Consider the following 21,612-nt stretch of genomic DNA (forward strand, 5'->3'; position numbering starts at 1 on the left):
TTAATTAAAATGCATTTATCTACATACATTAGCACTCCAATGCTGTCAGTCTGCCACTTGCACACTCTCCAAAATGTTACTTTGGAAATAGTGTATACAGGAAAATGTGAAGCAACATATTTGCTGTGACCTGTGTGTGAAATACATAGACGGGGAAGGATGTAATGTATCTTGCTCACCTGAGGCACAGTCTGTCCCTTGGTGACATACTCGTTTCCGACCTTCACTTTGGGGTAGCACAGACCCTTCAGCATGTCAGCAGAGTTCAGGCCCAAAAGGTAGGCGATTTTGTCAGCCTCTGAAAATTTGTATAAAATGCATTCAGGAGAAATATCCAGGAATATTGGATTCATGATTCATGCCATAGTGTCACACTAGCATAGCAAAGAGACAAAATAATGCCATAGAGTTACACTAGCATAGCAAAGAGACAGCATAATGCCATAGAGTCACACTAGCATAGCAAAGAGACAAAATAATGCCATAGAGTTACACTAGCATAGGAAATAGATAGCATAATGCCTAGGGTTCAGCATTCAAAGAGACAGCATGATGCCATAGAGTCACACTAGCATAGCACAATATGGAATATAATACTTGAACAAAAACAGAGCCCAAGGCAAATGTGCCTGTGTCGAAGTCAGGATTGTATCACTGAATATGTTTTCTTTGATAAATTCTGTATGATACTTGCTCAAACTATCATATATTGTTATTTTAAAACAAGATACAAAAAATTACCACAATGGATTGTGAATGTACGTTTTTGAGGTGTAATAATTGCCCAATCTGAACCCATTCATCATGACCAGACTGAACACTTTCCCTGGACTTAACAGAGTGTGATGTTGTATCTTGTCTCTTGTAGTATGTATGTATTCCATTTGGAGTTACGGCTAATTCTAAAACGTTTGTACATTTTTCCTTCCTTTGATTAAACTATCGTTTTTCCTCTTGGGGGAGAAAATAGGAACACAATGGTTGCTTCTTGCGTGGATGTAGCCAAGGGAACAGATTTACAATATTAACCCATTCAGCGCCAAACCCAACATTTCTCGGGTTATCTCGCCAGCGGTTGAGTGCCATACCCAAGATTTCTCGGGTTTTGATCCTTTGATATTTTCCCTCTGATCCCCGTCCTAAAACATCATCCGGATCATTCTGTGTGTCCCTGGCTCGTTTGCCTACGTTGGAATTACAATGCTGATCGAATATCACCAGGTGGTAGTATCACCTACCTTTTGAACTCTGATAGAAAGGGAACAGGAGAGTCAATGAATGAACCGGACTATCGAGACTCGCTCTGAGGGGGAGGAGCTCTTCCAAAGCAATCGCTAGCAGATCTGCTTGCCTCAAAACCTATAGTGTCCTGTAAACACGTGTAATTACATATAAACGAGTAATCGCAATCATGGATGGGATCATTGGAATTATTCTTTTTCGATTACCTTCTGGCTAAGGTAAGGACCCCCTATGTCTATTTTTACCGAACCTGAACCTTGTTTATGTAACGATCACAGTGTCTTACTTTACCGGACATAAACCAGGCGTTTTGTAACGATCGTATTTTCGGGGTAAGACTACCCCCCCCCCCCCATTGATAATTTTGTGAAGGCACATGTGTACATGGTATATACCTTTGATTTGGGAGTATTTGGGGTTTCAGGGGATCAACCAGAACGGTTTGGGCGTATTGCATATAACGCATTTAATCTCGCGATCTATGGAAAAAGACTGGATTATCTTGGACATGGACGATGTTTAGCGTGTAATAAACTACAAACTACAGTGTGTAGAGACAAACAATTTTTTACATGTTGGACTAGAAATAGTGTCTGTCAAATGAGTCATACTATTGTCTCCATAGGTATAATATACAATAGCTCCGCAAAGCATCGCGAAAATGGTCATGACGCTAGACAGTGAAGGATGGGGGAAGCTCATGGCATTCAATGTGTTAAGTCAATATAACCTGATAGAAAGCATGGTTTGTGTCAAGCGTTTACTGTAAACATATACTGTGAGTCAGGCACGTTGGAACTTTACATAGGTAGCGGGTGCAGCCTTTGAGATTTTGTTTTAAAAAAAAATTGCGCAGTGGAGAAAAACAGAGTCGGGACACATTTCCTTTAGTCTAGCCTGTACCCCCCAGACATGCTGCTGGCCCCGTCAAAACAGTATCCTATCAGCCTCTCCATGGGCAGGTCGAGGTGTAAAAGAATGTCTTTTATACACAAAAACAGCGTCTCGGCTATTGTGTCTGGGCCGGGTATTGTAAAAACCCCAAAATAAGTTCTGAGCTTCCAAGTTGTCATCGGCGAACTGTATATTACACGAGAATTGGTTCCGTCAGTGCTCAAGCCAAAGATGCTATTTTGGATGCTTTGCCTCTAATTTGTCGCTGAATATCATGGGCAAACAGCTGTAAGATTTCGTTTTGGATGTTGTTGGACATCCAGGTGTCTCTCTCTTTTGTAGCCAATTCTTCAACTCGGGATCAGACTCGGTGCGCACTCTTTCCATCATCAGCTGCCATAACACCCCATCCCTATTTGCATCACCCCTCAGTGGAAGCCCCTGGTGCCCGAGGGGGGGTATAGGGGAACAGACTCAGTTAACTCGTCAATACCTGATGCTGAGGCTGAACCTGTCGTCTCTGTCTCTCTCTGACGTTTATCAGATTTAGTGGGACAGTCACTGGGCCCGGCGGGACGTTTAGAAAAGATATCTGATATTTTTTTTTCTGCGAGTGAGACATTCTGTGCTAGCAAAGTCTGACTACTAGCTAAAATCGACTGACTGCGCAAGCACTGTATCACAGTAGCTCAGTGGTTCGTGGCGCGTGGGAAGGGCGGAGACGGGAAGTGAATACAATTAGTTGTTTCACCTGTCATTGAATCAGTCTGTGTGACAGTCTGTCATCACTCGAAAATCTACTCTGATGCAATCTTGTCGGTTTTACACGTATGATTGTGTACGTACAGTAGTGTAATGAATGAATGAAAACTTTATTTAACAGATTGGAGAATGGCTACAATACAGTACGGCTCAATACACACAATATTAAAATGGTGAAGTGCTTTGAGCAGGATAAACTTATAATATTACAGTTATACAGTTACAGTATATAATATACAAATATATAAATACTTTTTTTTTAAATAAAATGATATTTAAAAAAATAATATTCTTTGCAATAACTGAGGGGGGGTGCTGCCGCACCCCCCGCACCCCCCCCCCCCCCTTCCAACGTGCCTGCTGTGAGTTCAAAAAGTAGATTCATCATGATTTTTGAATGTCTAAACTATAAAACTAAAGCCCATTTGGACTGAGACTGAATTAAGTCCACAGAGAAGCTGCAGTGGAGGGATGTTTCTTAACACTAAATCTATCAGTGAGATTTTGTGATGCATGATTATAAATGATGGGAAGCAACAGAAGGGCTGGGTTGAAAAATAGTGAACCTATATTTTAATACTCACCCTCTGTGCCATCGGGCTCAGCCTGCTCCTCACGCTGCTTCTGCTTGAACTTCAAGTTGCCATGGTGAAGCACAGCACCAGTCAGCTTCCAGATATAATTCTTCTCTTCACCAGTGAAGCCCAGAACGTCAATAGCATCCTGTATGAAAATAAGTTGAAATAAGTAAAAGAAAAAAATATATAAGAATGTCAACCACATGCAGACAAGTGACCAAGAGCTTTATTGTGGACTAGGGGGTTAAAGGGACACTTGTAGAGCAAGGAAAGCTGGATATGTCAGTAACGTTTCTTGGCAATTAGAATTTTGGTGTGGAAATGAAGGCCTTCTAAATTTGAGCTTCATACTGCTTCCTTCAGGCCAATTAGGTTTTTTAATTAAAATGTTTTGGATAAGTGGATAAGCGATCATTGCTATTGCCCGTATCTATCATTTACCATCTTATGGCAAATTTGAGAAACTGCATATGTAATGTATTATTCTTATATTAACATTTAAACATATAAAATAATATAATACGTTGGAACATCTGTAGGTAGATTACCACACATTACTCACATCAGTGGCATCCAACTCCGCTTTGTCATCAATGCTGGGCACAGTGATATGACCCTGACTGCACATGGGGAAGTCATAGGGGTTGTTGGTGATAAGACACATTTCTGGTGTGGAAACACATAGAATCAAATAAGTTAGACTGGATCTGCTTACATCAAATGACTATGGACCATTGTTGTTGACAATTAAGATTAGTTATCAGTTATCAGTTATTCAGCTCACCAATCAGCTCAGGCTTGTGATTGGTCATCATCTGGTAGAAGATGTGGTAGCCTCTCTCATCTGGAAGCTGGAAGCTCACTCTGGACTTCTCCAGAAGATCTATGAGGTTTGGTCATAATAAATATCTATAGCCTACTAATAGTGTCACTTGTTTAATTTGGTAAGTGAATGTTATACTTACATGTTTCAATATCAGCACTGGACAGTTTGCCAGTTGGGAGGAAGTGGATTCTGATGAATTTACCCTTTTCAGAAGAACACAACAGTGTTATTATTGTATAACCAAGTAATGCCCAAGTGATATTTGATAGACAAGAAAATATTCAACTTACAAAGCGAGAGGAGTTGTCATTCCTCACGGTCTTTGCGTTACCATAACTCTCCAGCAAGGGATTGGCTGCAATGATCTGATCCTCCAGTGAGCCCTATAGTTAAATTTTCACATGTTAACAATCATATCAGTAAATGTCCACTCTTTGTTCAAATGTCTGTGGTTTCCATTTTCAGTATATTCTCTCAGTATTTTACCTGGATCTTTGATTCTTTCTTCTTCTCTCCACCAGCACCACCTCCCACTGCGATTGTGGCAAAGTACTGGATGACACGCTTGGTGTTCACAGTCTTTCCGGCACCAGATTCTCCACTGTGTATAGATAATTGAATTAAGAGAAACTCAAACTAATTGCAATAATTTTGATTATATTGATATTTTTTATTAACAATATATGAGAAACCTACGTGATAAGAACAGACTGGTTCTCCCTATCTATGAAAGGTAAAGCAAATACATATTTATTATCTGTTTAACCAAACCAAAAATAATAATTCATAGGATTTTCATGACCAGGACATACCAGTAAGCATGAACTGAAAGGCGTTGTCAGAGACAGAGAAGATGTGGGGTGGGGCCTCCATACGCTTCTTGCCTCTGTAGGCATTTACAACCTCCTGGTCGTACACTGGGAGCCACTTGTAGGGGTTCACAGTGGCACAGAACAGCCCAGAGTAGGTCTGAAGGGGAATAGAGATTCAGGAAAATGTACAGTAGGCTATCTTAAGGGTCATTATTTAATATTGCACCTTTTACTCATATTTGAGAATATCTTACATAGATCATCCATGCGGCATAACGCTCTTTGAGGTTATACAACACAGATGCTTCATTGAGATGGGTCATCATGGCCATGTCCTCAATTTTGTCATACTTGGGAGGGTTCATAGGGTGAACATCATCCTCCTTAACGGTTTTCTCCTAAAATACAGAAACACAATTTCAGTTTACCGACTCATCTGCAAGTTGTATTGCTTTGAATTCTGTATGAAACACTTTCGCCTACTTTACCTCCTCAGTGTCATGCACTTTGACAGTGACTTTGCCACCGTCTTTCTTCAGGATGGTACATTTGAGGTACAGCTCACCAGCATCAGCCACGTAAGCTGCGGACTTAGCATCAAAGGGTGAGGTCTGAGCCGCAAGCCTCTCAGCCTCTGGCTTACGAAGGTAAATGGAGGCCTTGCCATAAGCGGCCATCTCCGCGTCTGTACTCATGGTGGTGGCGGCTTCATGTTGACAGACAAAAAATATTTGTAGACTAAGGTGGGTGCGAGCACAACTCAAACTATTTTACCCGGTCTCGTACCAGGTGCACAGTCTTGAATAATACAATAATAGAAAGAACTACCAGCACTCAAGCTCATGCTGCCCATGTAATACAGGACATTTTCCGTGCATGCTAGTAGCGAGACACCTCATAGACTCACTCACTCACTCACTCACTCACTCACTCACTCACTCACTCACTCACTCACTCACTCACTCACTCACTCACTCACTCACTCACTCACTCACTCACTCACTCACTCACTCACTCACTCACTCACTCACTCACTCACTCATGAAGACAATAAAGTATACCTTTTAATGTCAAAATTATTTGCATCTTTAACTTCATAAACTTTGTCCTTGTTCATTTTAGTTTGAACCGATCAAACCAAAACTCAATTCAGCAGTACATTCGATGTGATCTCATGACGCCCAGTTTTTGGCAAGAGATAACTATATTGCATGCAGTGTATTGGTAAATCAGCCACATCTCCCCTATAACAAAAATAAATGTTAGTTTTGTTTTCTATTGTAGTATATTATTGAAAGACTATTTTTAAGTTGTACAACCTACACTAGGACCAAATTATGAATGTGGAAACAAAACTAAATTCACCCTGTACCACCACTGGTGTAAACATGACAGAAGACTATTGGAGAAATAGTGGCAGGTTGTAGGATGTTGTTATCTTACCTTGTTCTGTACCCAATCACAGAAGAACTTTTCACAATCTACAACCCTGCATGAGAGAAGAATCATGTATATGTTACATTATTTGAAGGATGGGAGGTATACCAAATATGAAGGTATACCGTCAAAGGTATGGATATTTACTATACAGTCATCCATGATATATACATAATATACATACTGTATACAATACATACATACAAAATATACATACTGTATGGTTTAGTTAATGCAAAATAAAATCCTTTCACAGTATTTAAAGAAAAACTAGACATGTTTTATGATATAGCACTATGATAATTGCATTCAAAGATAAAGATGTATATGTCATGTCACATAGTAATTTGTACTGGAAAACAATATAATGTAAAATAACATTATACAGTCAAAACTATAAGACAAATATTGTGATATGATTAGTCAACAGGTATAGCATGCATCTCCCCATGCAATACCTTCACTGTGAATGGCAGCTGAAGCATCAGTGGTGTCACTTACCAGCAGCTGGAACAGATCTCCACTCCTCTACTTCCATCTCCCTCTCAACCGTCTTATATAGAGCTCACTCTGCAAGTCATGCAAAAACTAAATATGGGCATCTCCTCAACTGGTTTTTGTTCTATATTTGCTTTGTATCATGTCCCTTTGTACTAGGTATTTCAATATCTGCCTGTGTATTTCATTCACTGTATGTGAAGATACTTTGACTTATGATGCTTAGATCCAACATAACTCTCAAATGCTGACTTCCTACACAGCATGTATAATCTTTTCATACTTGAAATGTAGCCAATTTAATATTGCATTCATAATTAATAATATTGCTAAATATTATTATCAACAAGATAACAATAGTGTGTTGTCATAATACAAGTTGAATAATTGTTATACATATTAAGATATAATATATCCTAATATATAATAACATGTACTATGGTATCATATCATAATCACATTGACATATACGTACAACTCTATTAATAAACCAAGGGTGCTCACAACATTGCAACCATAACTTGGAGTGCCTTTCTTGGCAATGCTCCGACACATAAAATCTTTATGACTTCAGCGAGTGTGTAGCTTCTTCAAAGTGGGTGTAATGTTGCATGTATTTATAATCTGTTTGGGATAGATTTCTATTTCTACATTTCAGCTTATTTTATTTTGCCATAAAAGTTATACAGTTTCCTTTGATATTTCAAAAATATTCATAAATAAACTAAATTAGCAAAATAGTAAAACCCAAGCCTGTTGTGTTATGTATTGAGTTAAATGGAGTGAACAGAATCTATTTGTTTGCATAACCATGATTAGTGCATGAAGCCCTAGACAGCCCTGGGTGAACAATTATTGTTGTAATTAGGAATGTCTTTTGTAATGTCTGGCAATATAATACAAATCTTATATTCTGTTTTTATTTTATTTATTCTATTTTATCTCTATTGTCTTGTCATTATTGTAATAAGTTACTGTCCTGTGATGTCTTATGTATTATTATTATTATTATTATTATTATTATTATTATTATTATTATTATTATTATTATTATTATTATTATTATTATTATTATTATTATTATTATTATTATTATTATTGTGTTGTGTCTTTCATGTGAAAAAAAGAGAGTTGTACAGCAGTGGTGCCAATAAAATATGTTCTATGAACCCCAATGGCTGAAAAGAGTTGTCTGATCTGCTATTGGTAAAATAATGTAACCTAATATACTTACCTTTATACCTTACCTGCTACACTTAGGCTACCTGTCTAGATACACCCAACTTCCTTTATACTTAGCGGTCATACTTAGCTAAAAGAATATATATATATATATATATATATATATATATATATATATATATATATATATATATATATATTGGATGTAAATTGGATGTACATTTTTTATTTTTTTTACTTCCATTCTTTTTTTGTGTGCCCCTCCATACTAGCTCTTGCCCCCCCTGTGCCCCCTTGTTTAAAAATTCCTAAAATCGCCACTGGGCTATGCCCTGGTATGTATGTGACAAATAAACCTCTTGAATCTTGAATCTTACATTTACATTTACATTTAGTCATTTAGCTGACGCTTTTATCCAAAGCGACTTACAAGTTCTGTACGACAAGTCATCAGGAAGGGCACAACTCTATCAGCTGAGTAACAATGTTCATCAAAGTGTTGAGTGCTACAGTGTAGGTTAGTATATTAGGACAAGTGCATGACAGTAAGCTTATTTGGGGTTAGAATATATATATAATTTTTTCATCTCAGATAATGGTTGAAGAAGTGCATCTTTAGTCGATGGCGAAAGATTGGACGGTTTTCGGCTGTCGTAACTGTGGTGGGCAGTTCGTTCCACCATTGTGGGGCAATGACTGAGAATAGGCGGCTTCTCCTTGATGACCCTCCTGGAGCTCGGATTGGAGTCGGTCTGAGACGGCCAGAAGATGCAGAGCGTAGGGGTCTTGAGGGTGTGTAGTTAGAGACCATTGACCGGAGGTAGGCGGGAGCGGTTCCCTTTGCCGCACTGTATGCCAGGTCGAGGGCCTTGAAGCGGATTCGTTTCAATGGGGAGCCAGTGCAGGTCCCTAAGAAGTGTGGTGACATGGGCTGACTTCGGTAGGTTTGAGATCAGGCGGGCCGCTGCGTTCTCAATGAGCTGGAGAGGCTTGGTGGCAGTGGCCGGAAGGCCAGCAAGCAGTGCGTTGCAGTAGTCGAGGCGGGAGATGACTGTTGATTGGACGAGGAGTTGGGTGACTTCTTTTTTCAGGAAGGGGCGGATCGTTCTGACTTTGCTCAGGAAGAATCTGCAGGTTCTGGTTGTCACTGTGATGTGAGCGGAAAAGTTCAACTGGTCGTCGAGGACAACACCAAGGTTCTTGGCGGTCAGTGACGCGGTCACAGCTGCATTCTCGACTGTGATGGAAAGGTCGGTCAGGGGGGAGGAATCTTGGAACGTAATGTTAAGTAGAATCCGTATGCATCACATCTGGCTGAAAGGCTATGCTGTTCCCTGGGCAGACCATTTGTTGAATTTTACGGCATTCTCGGACAGAGACAACCTTTTCTCAACGGATGGTCTACATCCAAACAGAGAAGGTTCTTGTATCCTTTTTATTTTATTTTTTTCAAAAACAATCACAACATTGATGACAACAATAACTACAATAATGACAAGACAACAAAAATAAGAAAACACAGAACCAAAACCTGACAAAAAAACAAATACAAAATATACCCAGTCCCCCCCTCACTAATCTATCACCTACCCCCCCCCCCCCCTTTAGCTCTATCAACCCTGCCCCCCCCCCCCTTCTCCATCATCATCAACAAACCTTTATTTGAATAGGCAGGTTAATTAAGAACAAGTTCTTATTTTCAATAACGGCCTATTTGGGGGTAAAAAGCCCCCTAGGGGAAAGGGGATGGGGGATAAAATAAAATAAATAAAAATAAAACACAAAGGAACATTATTAAAAAGGCAGGACATACATACAGAGCAACAACTGAACTGAACAACAACTGGCGGACAACAGAACAATAGTGGCAGCATGGTGTTAGCACATGGAGAAACATCTAAATGAGTGCTCTAGGGAGTTTGTTAAAGTTTCCTTAAACAATCTAATTGAAATAAACATTTCCATATTTAAGGTTTTTTTTGTACTGTGTTCCAGCTATCAGCTGCTGCGTACTGAAAGGAGGAACGGCCTTGTGAGGAGTTGGCATGGGGGGCGTTTACCAGGATATGTGTGGCTGACCGGGTGTGGTCATTTGGGAGTGGACGAGGGTGGACTAGGCGAGTAAGGTAAGGGGGATTACGGCCTAGAAGTGTTTTATATACAAAGGCCAGCCAGTGGATGTTGCGTCTAATCTCCAGGGAGGGCCAGTTTACTAGGGAGTATAGCTCGCAGTGGTGGGTCCTGTAGGGGGCATTGGTAGCGAAGCGAATGGCGGAGTGATATATGATATCTAAGCGCTCTAGATCACCTTTACGGGCCAAGCGGTAGATTACATCGCTAAAATCAAATAGCGGCAGGACAGTCATCTGAACCAGGGTGAGTTTAGCAGATCTAGTGAAGGAGGAACGGTTCCTATACAGAAAGCTAAGCCTTGCTTTGACTTTGGCCTGCAGTTTAGTTAGGTGTTCAGAGAAGGAGAGTTTGGTGTCGATCCACACTCCCAGGTATTTATAAGAGGTGACCAGTTCAAGCTTTTTGCCATCGGCGGCTACAATGGTGCCAGTCTGGGAGGTACCCTTGTGGCCGAACCACATAACTTTGGTCTTGCTGGTGTTTAGGACCAGGCAAAGGGCGGAGAAACCAGCTTGGATTTTTAGAAAGCTCTCCTGGAGAGTTTTCAGGACAGCATCCAGGGAGGGACCAGAGGTGTACAGGACATCATCAGCATAGAGGTGAATTAGGGAGTTTCCAGCGAACTGGCCTATGTTGTTTATATAGATGGAGAAGAGGATTGGAGCTAGTAAGGAGCCTTGGGGGACCCCCTTAGAGATTGATAGGGACTGGGTTAATAGGTTGTCGGTGCGATCAGAGAGGTAGTTCTCGAACCATGCTACACTGTGATTAGACTATCGTCCAAGTCATCCTCCAAGACTGTTGGAAATGAGCCTCACAAGTGAGTCAGGCAAATGGGGATTTTTAAGTAACAAGTGTTCTGACGTTTTGCATTACCAACAACTACACAACAACATGTATAGATTATGGCTAGTTTGAATATAATGATCTGGAACACTGGTGGAATAAATAAACAACACAAACGCAAAAGCGTGCTCACACTGATGAAAAAAGAACAGGTGGACGTGGCTCTGCTAAGCGAAACGCACATTTTAGAGAAAGACATAGATACGTTAGCGGACAACACATATCATAACATTAGTCACTCTTCCTTTGGAACGAGAACTCGGGGAGTAGCCATAGTCGTTAGACGGAAGTTGAATATTGAATTGAAGGGAGTATGGTCTGATGCAGATGGTCGGATAACTATAGCTAAGATTTTACACAAGAACAGAAAAATAGCGTTGGTAGCGGTATACGCCCCAAATTTATACGAAGTTAGTTTCTTCACTACACTTACCAGAGCAATGTTAGACCTTCCCGAATACTCATTTATAATTGGTGCGGATTTTAATGCCATTTGGAATCCAAGGATGGACAAATCAAACCCCTCCTTTTCCAACGAACAAAAAAATTCATCTAATGCATTAAAGGATTGGTCGAAGATTACAGGTGTAAATGACTTATGGCGATCACTCAACCCCATGACCCGGAAGTACTCTTGTCGATCTGCGAGACATAACACATTATCCAAAATAGATTACGTTTTTACATCCCCGAGACTATTTGATAACTACGATGTGGAAATGATACCCAATGCATTGTCAGATCACTGTTATTTACTCCTAAAAGGAACATTTGGTATACTATCATCCCGAGCCCCAAGATGGCGATTTAACACGATGCTGCTTAATAACAAGGAATTCATTACACAAATCAAAGAAGCTCTTACGGTATTCCTACGGATGAATGCGAATTCGGTGCAGGACCCCAGAATATTATGGATGTCGGCAAAGGGAATGATCAAGGATTTCACTGATAGCTTTTCCTCCCAAATACGCAAGAATCGATGCTCAAAACTGGCTGAACTGGAAACGCTTTACTCAACGTTATTTAATTCTTTACAATACAACAACTCGGTTCAACTGGAAAATCAAGTCAATATACTAAAAAAAGAGATTAACGCCATATACAGACAACAATCTGAAATGCAAATACGTAGCACAAGACAACAGCAGTACTCCCAAGATTCCAAACCAAGTCACCTATTAGCTATGCGATTAAGAGTCAACGCAAAATTTGCAGATATAACTACCATTAGAGCACAACAAGGACTTGTTACAGAACCCAAAGAAATAAACACGACATTCAAAGAATTCTACTCCAACTTATACAAATCAGAAACGACCTTCGATCAAAACAAAATGGACACATATCTTAATCAAATTAACCTCCCTAAACTTTCAGATGATGACGCTAAACAGTTAGAAACACAGATCGCACTAGATGAACTTAGGGAGGCCATATCTGAAATGCAAAGTGGTAGGGCTCCTGGAAGAGACGGTATCCCACCAGAAATGTACCTCTCTTGTTGGGACATAATTGGACCCTTATTACTAAATATGATTTTATACTCAGTCAAGGAGGGGAACTTCCATAAGAATGACAGTCCTCCTTAAAAAAGACAAAGAGCCCACAGAGTGCGGTAGTTATAGATCTTTAAGCCTCCTCTGAACCGATATCAAAATGTACTCTAAGGTATTAGCCATCAGACTACAAAAGCATATGACGTCTTTAATTCATCCGGACCAAACTGGCTTCATAAGAGGCCGCTTGATCACTGATAACATAAGACGATTACTACACGTACTAGATGCTAACAAGGAAGACAACACACCTAAGGCAATGCTGTCCCTGGATGCAATGAAAGCTTTTGACAGGTTGGAATGGTCGTATCTATGGGCAGTATTAGAAAGGATGGGGTTAGGAAAAGGATTCATTGATATGATTAAAGTATTATACAAAGACCCATCGGCCATGATTACAACAGGTACAATTACCTCCGAAATCTTTCCAGTATCACGTTCTTCCAGACAGGGTTGCCCTCTTAGTCCCGGACTATTCGATCTATCATTAGAGCCTTTAGCACAATATATAAGACAATCCCAATCCATAGAACCAATCGTAATCAAGGGCACACAACACAAAATTAGTTTATATGCGGACGACGTAATACTGTTCATGCAAAACCCCAACACCGCATTGCCTCATCTTCTCAAGTTGATTGAGGACTTTGGAGATTTGACCTGGGACTTATAGGAACCCAAGGGGGACAAAGTAGACTACCCTGGTACTTTGATTAATGTATACTCAGTAGATAGTAAATTATATAACACCACCTCTTGCATACTGCACCTCATGTGACACTGTGAATAATGTGAATATTCCTCAGCTAGTCAGTTAGTAAATTATATTGACCATATTGATCAAATTGTTTACACTGCCTGTGTTGTCTTTTACTACCTGTATACTGTTTTGTTTTACTACCTGTACCCCTCCCCCCTCCCCCCATGCTGCTATGATGCCTGAATTTCCCCAAGGGGATCAATAAAGGAATATCTTATCTTATCTTATCTTATCTTATTTATCGGGATTTAGGATAAATTGGCCGAAGTCGGCCTTCCTCCCACTTAACGCCCCTGCAAAAATAAATATAACCCTCCCAGAAGAGATACCGCTGGTAAAACACTTTAGATGTTTGGGAGTTGAAATATTCCCTACTATAAGCCAAACGGTAAAGCACAATTACATAAAAATCCAAAACAAAATCAAATACGACCTTGTCAGGTGGTCAAAACTTAAAAACTCAGTACAGGCACGGATTACACTCGGAATTACACTCCTCCACATACAAATGTATTTGGAATAACAAACCACCACGTATAAAAAGATCCACCGCACAGAGAAACAAAGCAGACGGTGGTATGGCATTTCCAGATTTCCACCACTATTTTAAGGCGTACACTTTAAGACCACTGACAACATGGTTTGATCCCCAAGCATCAGTATCCTGGAGAAATTTAGAAGAAAATATAGTAGCTCCACATAGGCTGAAGGACATAGTATACACCAAATTATCAATTAAGCAATGCGAACGGAAATGTGGCCCCATAATCACTCATGCTATCCGGATATGGCGTGAAACACAAAAAAAAATACTCTATCCCACATAAATGGCATAATCATACTCCCTTATTCAATAACAATGCACTCTTGATTGGAAAACAACCTATAAGATTCCCTAGATGGGAAAAGCAAGGCATACACACATTAGGAGACGTTTTCAACAAACAGGGTTTTTGTAGTTTCGATGAAATACGCAAACATTTTTATCTCACCAAGTCCACATATTATTTTTACGCACAGTTATTGGCATGTTTGAAGGCTCACGGTGTTCCATTAAGGATACCAATTGTACACCACAGATACCACAAATTCTTCTATGAAAGAGAGACATCGAGAGGTTTTTATCATCAATCACTAACGGCCTCGTATGAAACCCTCCATCTAGACTCAGTCTGGAGGAGGGATATACCAGACCTGGAGATAGACTTTGACTGGCAAGAAGCCTGGGCAAATGTACGACTTGCATCAAGGAACCCGGACCATCAACAAATCAATCTTAACTATATTCACAGGACATACTTAACTCCTATAAGACTGAACAAAATGGATCTTAAACAAGACTCCAAATGCTCCTTATGTACAAATGGGGACGAAGGGACATGTATGCACATGTACTGGGACTGCCCACCAGTTAAGACATTTTGGAAAGAAGTGACCCAGCAATTATCAAATCTCTTAACTCTGGATATACCTGTACACCCCTCTGTATTACTGCTGAATGATGTCTTTGAGTATGCAGTACCTCCACAGCTAAAGAGATTGGTTTTATCCGGTATCACAGTGGCTAAAAAGCTGATAGCATCACGATGGTTTCAACCGGAAAAAATTTGCCGGAAGGTCTGGATTCTTACATATCTCGATGTGATTTATCAAGAAATATCTACAGCAAGAATTTTGGGTCTCAATGAATCCAAAATGGCAATGTGGTTAGAAGTGGTGGAGAGAATAAAAGCTAGCATATAATGGTAGTGTCTGGTTAGGAACAAGTTATAATGGTTGGATTATCCAATGGGGGGTCCGGGAGGGGGGGGTACGAGCTGGAGCATATGTGTGTTTGTATATCTTATCGTGTGTTGTCATGTTTGTTTATGTGTTTGTTTAAAAAATAATAAAAAAATAAAATACAAAAAAAGTGTTCTGACTGCTAAGAACATAATAATAATAATAATAATAATAATAATAATAATAATAATAATAATAATAATAATAATAATAATAATAATAATAATAATAATAATAATAATAATAATAATAATAATAATAATAATAATAATAATAATAATAATAATAATAATAATAATAATAATAATGATAATAATAATAATAATAATAATAATAATAAATCTAATTTATATAGCGCCTTTCAGGAAACCCAAGGTCGCTTTACAATCAAGAGGGCTAGGGAAAGGGGGCAATAGGGGGAAAGGGAAAAAAGGGGAGGATGAGGGCAGGTAGGGGATATTGAACCTAATCTAATCTAAACTAACTAATGGGGAAAAGCCTTGGTGAAGAGGTGTGTTTTGAGCAGAGCGAAGCGGAGCGCTCGAGAAATCCGCTCTTCGCTCTAGATGTCTGGTTCCGCTCTCTTAGATTAGATTAATGTATTGGCATCATATATAGTACAGCTCGTGGTACACCTGCCGCAGCGCGCACGCTCGCGCGCACACACACGCACGAGCGCAGTACTGTATATGAATGAATGAATGAAAATTGTATTTAACAGATTGCAGAATGGGTACAATACAGTACGGCTCAATACACACAATTGTTAAGGGGATGCAGACCAGAGAAAGGTGTTTGTCTTGTTTACATAATATATTATATATATATATATATATATATATATATATATATATATATATATATATATATATATAGCCTACAGCGTAATGAATGGACACAGTATAGGCTCATCATTCCATTAATGACTTGCCTCATTAGGACCCAGCAGACACCACACACATGCTCCACCCTACGTACAGTACAGGCACAGTCCGCATACATACAGACTGTACCTATACTGTACGCAGGGCAGAGCACACAAATAAAGCATCCACTAAATCCCAATGAAACAAGCAACCAGAATATATTAAGCCTATACTGTTCACCCATTAGACACGTAGGCCATACTGGCGCACACAAGACTTGTTATGGAATATTAATGCAGTCTATTTCCACCGATTAGCTTTAGTTCTTATTTATTTATTTATTTATCCACTGTTATTTCAGTGTTGGTGTATAGGCTATATAGTGTATTTCAATATAAGTTTAATTGATTAATGATATATTCGAAGGAATTCAGGTTTATATCAAACAAAGGTATGTCCCATTGTATACCATTAAAACAGATATGTAACAAATAAGAAATACAAATTCCACAGAAGGCATTAAATAATTATTATTTTCAATCATTTCACAATAATTGCATAATAAGTGTTTGAATATCTGAGTAATTAAAGTAATTATACATTTGTCCAAAATAGCTGGTTCAGATATGGTTAATCCAGCTGCCCTGTGATCAGATGAATCCATATTATTTATTTTTCCGACATCAAATGCGTAATTTCTTATCGTACAAATATTGTCATATTTATTTTAATTATGATTAAGTAATTAATTGCAAGGAGGCCTGTAGCGTTTACATGAAGGAATCACTATGAGAACACAGTCTGTCAAGTTAATAAAATGTTCAATTAGTCAATCAATCATAAGTGTGCTCCTCAGCACTCTTAAATCTGCTCTCAACCACGCTCAAATCTGATCTCAGGAAAATTTGGGGAATCACGCTACCAGCCCTAATATGTCTTAAATGGGCAGAAATCTGCCTAAGAGGACATTTCTGGTCGTAAATCCATTTGGGAATGAGACCCAATGTGTATATTCTCACGTTTGTTTACCACGATTTTGTAATTTGTGTACTATAAGATGAAATAATTCAAATTGTGTTTACTGTGGTGAGCGTGGCGCAGTGGTACTGTCATTGTTTTCAAACACAGGCTTTCCAAAAAAGCAGGTTCGAATCCTGATTGGAATATAGCTGGAGCGGGCTGTACATGAAAACCAGCCCGTCCAGTAGGTGCTTTAACCTGTTAAGCCTTAAGGTCCCCCTATAGGGGGACCCTGCTTTTCTTTATCATAAATCGATCAATAGAGACCATATTAGATCCCCAATTATCATATCATGGGGTATCATTGGAAAGCCACACTCATTGGCTACAACCTTGTGCAATTATTTTCGAGATCGCCAAATGATTGACGGAGCTAGAGCCCCGGGAGTCGGGGGTGGTAATGTGTACTTTTGCGTACTTTGGGGCACGCCTCACATATCGGCAGGCAACAAATAGGGCTTTAATTCTATCTATATATTGTATTAAAAGAAATGCACACCCGAGCCACTAGAGGTCGGCAAAGAATCGTCCACATGTGGGCCCTTGGATGTTAAAGGAAAACTCCAACATTTTGGGAAATTAGCTTATTTAACATCTTCCCTGGAGTTAGACAAGTTTATAGCAGCGGAAAACGTTTATTTAGTACATTATCTAACGTTAACACAAACCTAAACTAACGTTACAACTAACCTAAAGCTAGTTTAGGTTCGTGTTAACGTTAGATAATGTACATAATAAATGTTTTCCGCTGCTATAAATGTTGCACTTTTATTTTGAAAACCCCAGAAAGGAAGTCATTATATATGCTTTACTGACCATCCGGTTCCGTGTTAGCTCCGGTTAGCTACGTGCAGTAGTTAGTATTATATTATAAATACCAGCCATTGGATTACTGTTTTCTAAATTGGGGAGGCTTTTAATCATCAAGGTAAGAGGATTTTAAGTCATGGTATCCATAAACTTCAATCGGTTCGGATCCTTTGAAGTAATGAGAATGTCCACAAACACGGCTTCACGTAGAAATCACTGACTGCGTGCGGAGACGAGTGCTTAGGCAAAAAATAGTTCAGAGTATATTTGCTTAGAAAATGTAATTGTCTAATTCAATAATTTTTTATTTCTCCACGTGGTAAATACACAGGTCACAACATGTTTACATGAACGTTTTGGAGTTGTATTTGGAGTGTATTTGGTGACTGTATACACTGTAAGGGAACGTCAGGCTATTGCCCCCCCCCACTTCCAGTGATGAAGCTAAGCTACGCTAACGGAGCGACTGTTCCCAAAGCTAAATGCACGCACAGAGCAAAAAAGGTATGTATCTTCTTGTCTAACTCCAGGGAAGATGTTAAATAAGCTAATTTCCCAAAATGTTGGAGGTCAATGTTTTTAAATATTTTTTTTGTAGCCAAGAGTAAAGACCATAACCCTATCAAAAACAGTAGTCAAAGTGTATATTTTAATTTTTACCGATGTTTTATACGATTTATCGGAAATACAAATTTATCGAAAAATGCTAATTATCGTAAAAAACGCAAGAAATGACTAAATCCAGATTCAACCCTGCCATTGGAAAGAGGAGCATTTTCCCTATCCATAGATTTGGCCATAATAAGGTCAAGGTCAAGTTCAAGGTCAAATATGAATTTATAATTAAATTCGATTATCATTAATTACTGTATCTACAAATCCTTCTGTTTAATCATCTTTCCGCGGTTCATTTGCTTAGATTTTTGCACACATGATCTCAATAAGGTAGTGAATGAGTTCAGTGAGCATTTTCTCCTACCCGTATACATTTTTTATCATCATCATCAAAATCATAAATCATAATTAATCATAATTAATTTATTCATTACAGACACAATATTACTAGTAACAGACACAATATTTCTGACACTGGAAATACATACCCCCAGGTCCCTAGATGTTCCTAGATACCAAGAATGTTATGGTTTGTAACCGACCCCAATCGCACAACACAAGACAGGTATGAGAGTAAGCCAAGAACTGGGCATTTATTGAAAACAACAGAAAACGGCACTGTCCCTTTAAGGGAGAACACAAATTACAGGAAAACATGAACTTGGGAAAATAGGCACAGTGCCTTTAAGAGGCGAGCTGGCTAAGGGGAAGGCTAAGGGAAGGCTAACGGACAGGGCCAGGGCAAGGGAACAGGGCAGGAAACAGGGAGGACTAGGAGGACTGGACAGGGAGGACTAGGAGGACTGGACAAGGAGGACTAGGAGGACTAGAAGGACTGGACAGGGAGGACAAAGAGGACTAGAGAGGGGAAACAGGGACAGAGGCCCGCGGAGGCGGGCTGGGGACAGGGAGGACTAGGAGGACTAGAAGGACTGGACAGGGAGGACTAGGAGGACTAGAGAGGGGAAACAGGGACAAAGGCCCGCGGAGGCGGGCTGGGGACAGGGATAGAGAAAACAGGGTAAGGCCTTGGAACAGGGCGAGGGCTGGAGCTGCTTACAGGGAGGAGTAGGAGCGCGCAGGCTAGACGTCTGGAGGAGAGCGCATCTGGCGCGGAGGTCTGAGTGGTGCGCGTCTGCTTGGAGTACGCGGCGGTACGGAGGGCGCATCTGGCGCGGAGGTCTGAGTGGTGCGCGTCTGCTTGGAGTACGCGCCGGTACGGAGAGCGCATCTGGCGCGGAGGTCTGAGTGGTGCGCGTCTGCTTGGAGTACGCGCCGGTACGGAGAGCGCATCTGGCGCGGAGGTCTGAGTGGTGCGCGTCTGCTTTGAGTATGCGCCGGTACGGAGAGCGCATCTGGCTCGGAGGTCTGGATGCGCGTCTGGATGCGCGTCTGGAGTGAAGAGCGCGTCTGGAGTGAAGAGCGCGTCTGGCTCGGAGGTCTGGATGCGCGTCTGGATGCGCGTCTGGAGTGAAGAGCGCGTCTGGCTCGGAGGTCTGGATGCGCGTCTGGATGCGCGTCTGGAGTGAAGAGCGCGTCTGGCTCGGAGGTCTGGATGCGCGTCTGGATGCGCGTCTGGAGTGAAGAGCGCGTCTGGCTCGGAGGTCTGGAGTGGAACACTGGAATACCTCCCGTAGAGGTTTAGAGAGCGCAGTACAGTGTCTCCCTCCAGGCAAACGGCGACAGGAGGCGAAGGCTTGAGCGCATCTCACGCCGGAGATGAAAACAGCATAAAGACAGAAACAGAAACTCCCGTAGGAGCCTACAGACAGAGAACCTCCCGTAGGGGTCTTGGTGATAGAGATATGATACGGAACGACCCGACCAGGACTGAGGGGAAGAGCGAGGTACTTAAAGCCCACAGGGGTGCTAATTAGAATACACATCAGGTGCGTGATGGTAATTGATACTCGAACTAGAAGTGTGTGTTCGGCACCAGACCAATCAAACACATAATGACAGGTAGTCCAAGGGTGTGGCTGCTGAAGAGCAAACGAGAGTAAACGAACGCGAGGGTGGGGGCTATTGAGGTGAGGAGACAGGGAATTAAAGGTCAAGGGAAAGGCGAACCTCACAGTACTCCCCCCTCCACGGGAGCCACCGGGCGACCCAAAAATACAGACAGAGTGGCAGGGGACAAAACAAGGCAACAAACAAAAAGTACCGGGCCATGCTAGCAGGGGAAGCTACAACAAAAGTGGGGCTAGCAAAGGAACAGGGTAGCTGAGGGGTAACCAGGGTAGCAGAGGGGTAACTAGGGTAGCCGAAGGGTAACTAGGGTAGCTGAGGGGTAAGTAGGGTAGCTGAGGGGTAACTAGAGGAGCTGAGGGGTAACTAGAGGAGCACCGGGAAGGGGCTAGCAGAGGGAAAGGGCAGCTGCCAGGGCACTGATAGCTACAGGGCCTATGCTAGCTGTACTGCTACAGTAACATAGAGGCTGCGCTAGCTGCCGGAGCTAAGCTGGCAGACAGGGCTGGACCAGCATGAGAGAACAAGCTAGCTGGAAGGACAGTCCTAGCTGTGGGGAACTGACCTTGCTAGCTGAAGGGGCAGTCCTAGCAGTGGGGAAAAAACTGACCTTGCTAGCTGAAAGGGCAGTCCTAGCAGTGGGAGAAAACTGACCTTGCTAGCTGAAAGGGCAGTCCTAGCAGTGGGAAAACTACACGAAAAGTGGAGGCCATGCAGAGGGACCGGGTTAGCTGCCTGGGCATGGCTAGCTACAGGGCCTATGCCAGCAGCAAGGCTGCATCAACATAGAGGCTGTGCTAGCAGCCGGGGCTAAGCTAGCAGACTGGGGCCATGCTGGTAGTAGAGGCCTAACAAGCTGCAGGGGAGCTAACGAGGCTAACAAGGAAGCAAACAGGGGAGTCAACAGGCTAACAGGGGAGCTAACAGGGGAGACTAACAAGCTAACAGGGGAGCTAACAGGGCTAACAGGGAAGCTAACAGGGCTAACAGGGGAGCTAACAGGGAAGCTAACAGGGAAGCTA

The 21,612-nt window shown here is 41.1% G+C and overlaps 1 protein-coding gene across 3 annotated transcripts in view; it reads right to left on the reverse strand.

Annotated features, from left to right (window-relative positions):
- The window catches only part of LOC311236673 (myosin heavy chain, fast skeletal muscle-like), a gene marked incomplete at both ends in the record, with an annotated part of 378,376 nt that overhangs the window by 26,226 nt on the left and 330,538 nt on the right, over positions 1-21,612 (reverse strand). The window contains 11 exons of one of the 3 annotated variants that reach the window (XM_084324386.1): positions 180-298; positions 3,483-3,621; positions 4,039-4,142; positions 4,261-4,359; positions 4,442-4,505; positions 4,593-4,685; positions 4,789-4,903; positions 4,999-5,026; positions 5,115-5,271; positions 5,369-5,512; positions 5,621-5,809. In XM_084324386.1, the coding sequence (XP_084180512.1) occupies positions 180-298; positions 3,483-3,621; positions 4,039-4,142; positions 4,261-4,359; positions 4,442-4,505; positions 4,593-4,685; positions 4,789-4,903; positions 4,999-5,026; positions 5,115-5,271; positions 5,369-5,512; positions 5,621-5,809 (1,251 nt within the window). Of the gene's footprint in view, positions 1-179; positions 299-3,482; positions 3,622-4,038; positions 4,143-4,260; positions 4,360-4,441; positions 4,506-4,592; positions 4,686-4,788; positions 4,904-4,998; positions 5,027-5,114; positions 5,272-5,368; positions 5,513-5,602; positions 5,810-21,612 lie in introns of those variants that run through there. The other 2 variants (XM_084324384.1, XM_084324385.1) reach the window with 2 other exon arrangements.

This window comes from Notolepis coatsorum (genome assembly GCF_963971535.1).
Source record: "Notolepis coatsorum genome assembly, chromosome: 11".
Taxonomy (NCBI): domain Eukaryota; kingdom Metazoa; phylum Chordata; class Actinopteri; order Aulopiformes; family Paralepididae; genus Notolepis; species Notolepis coatsorum.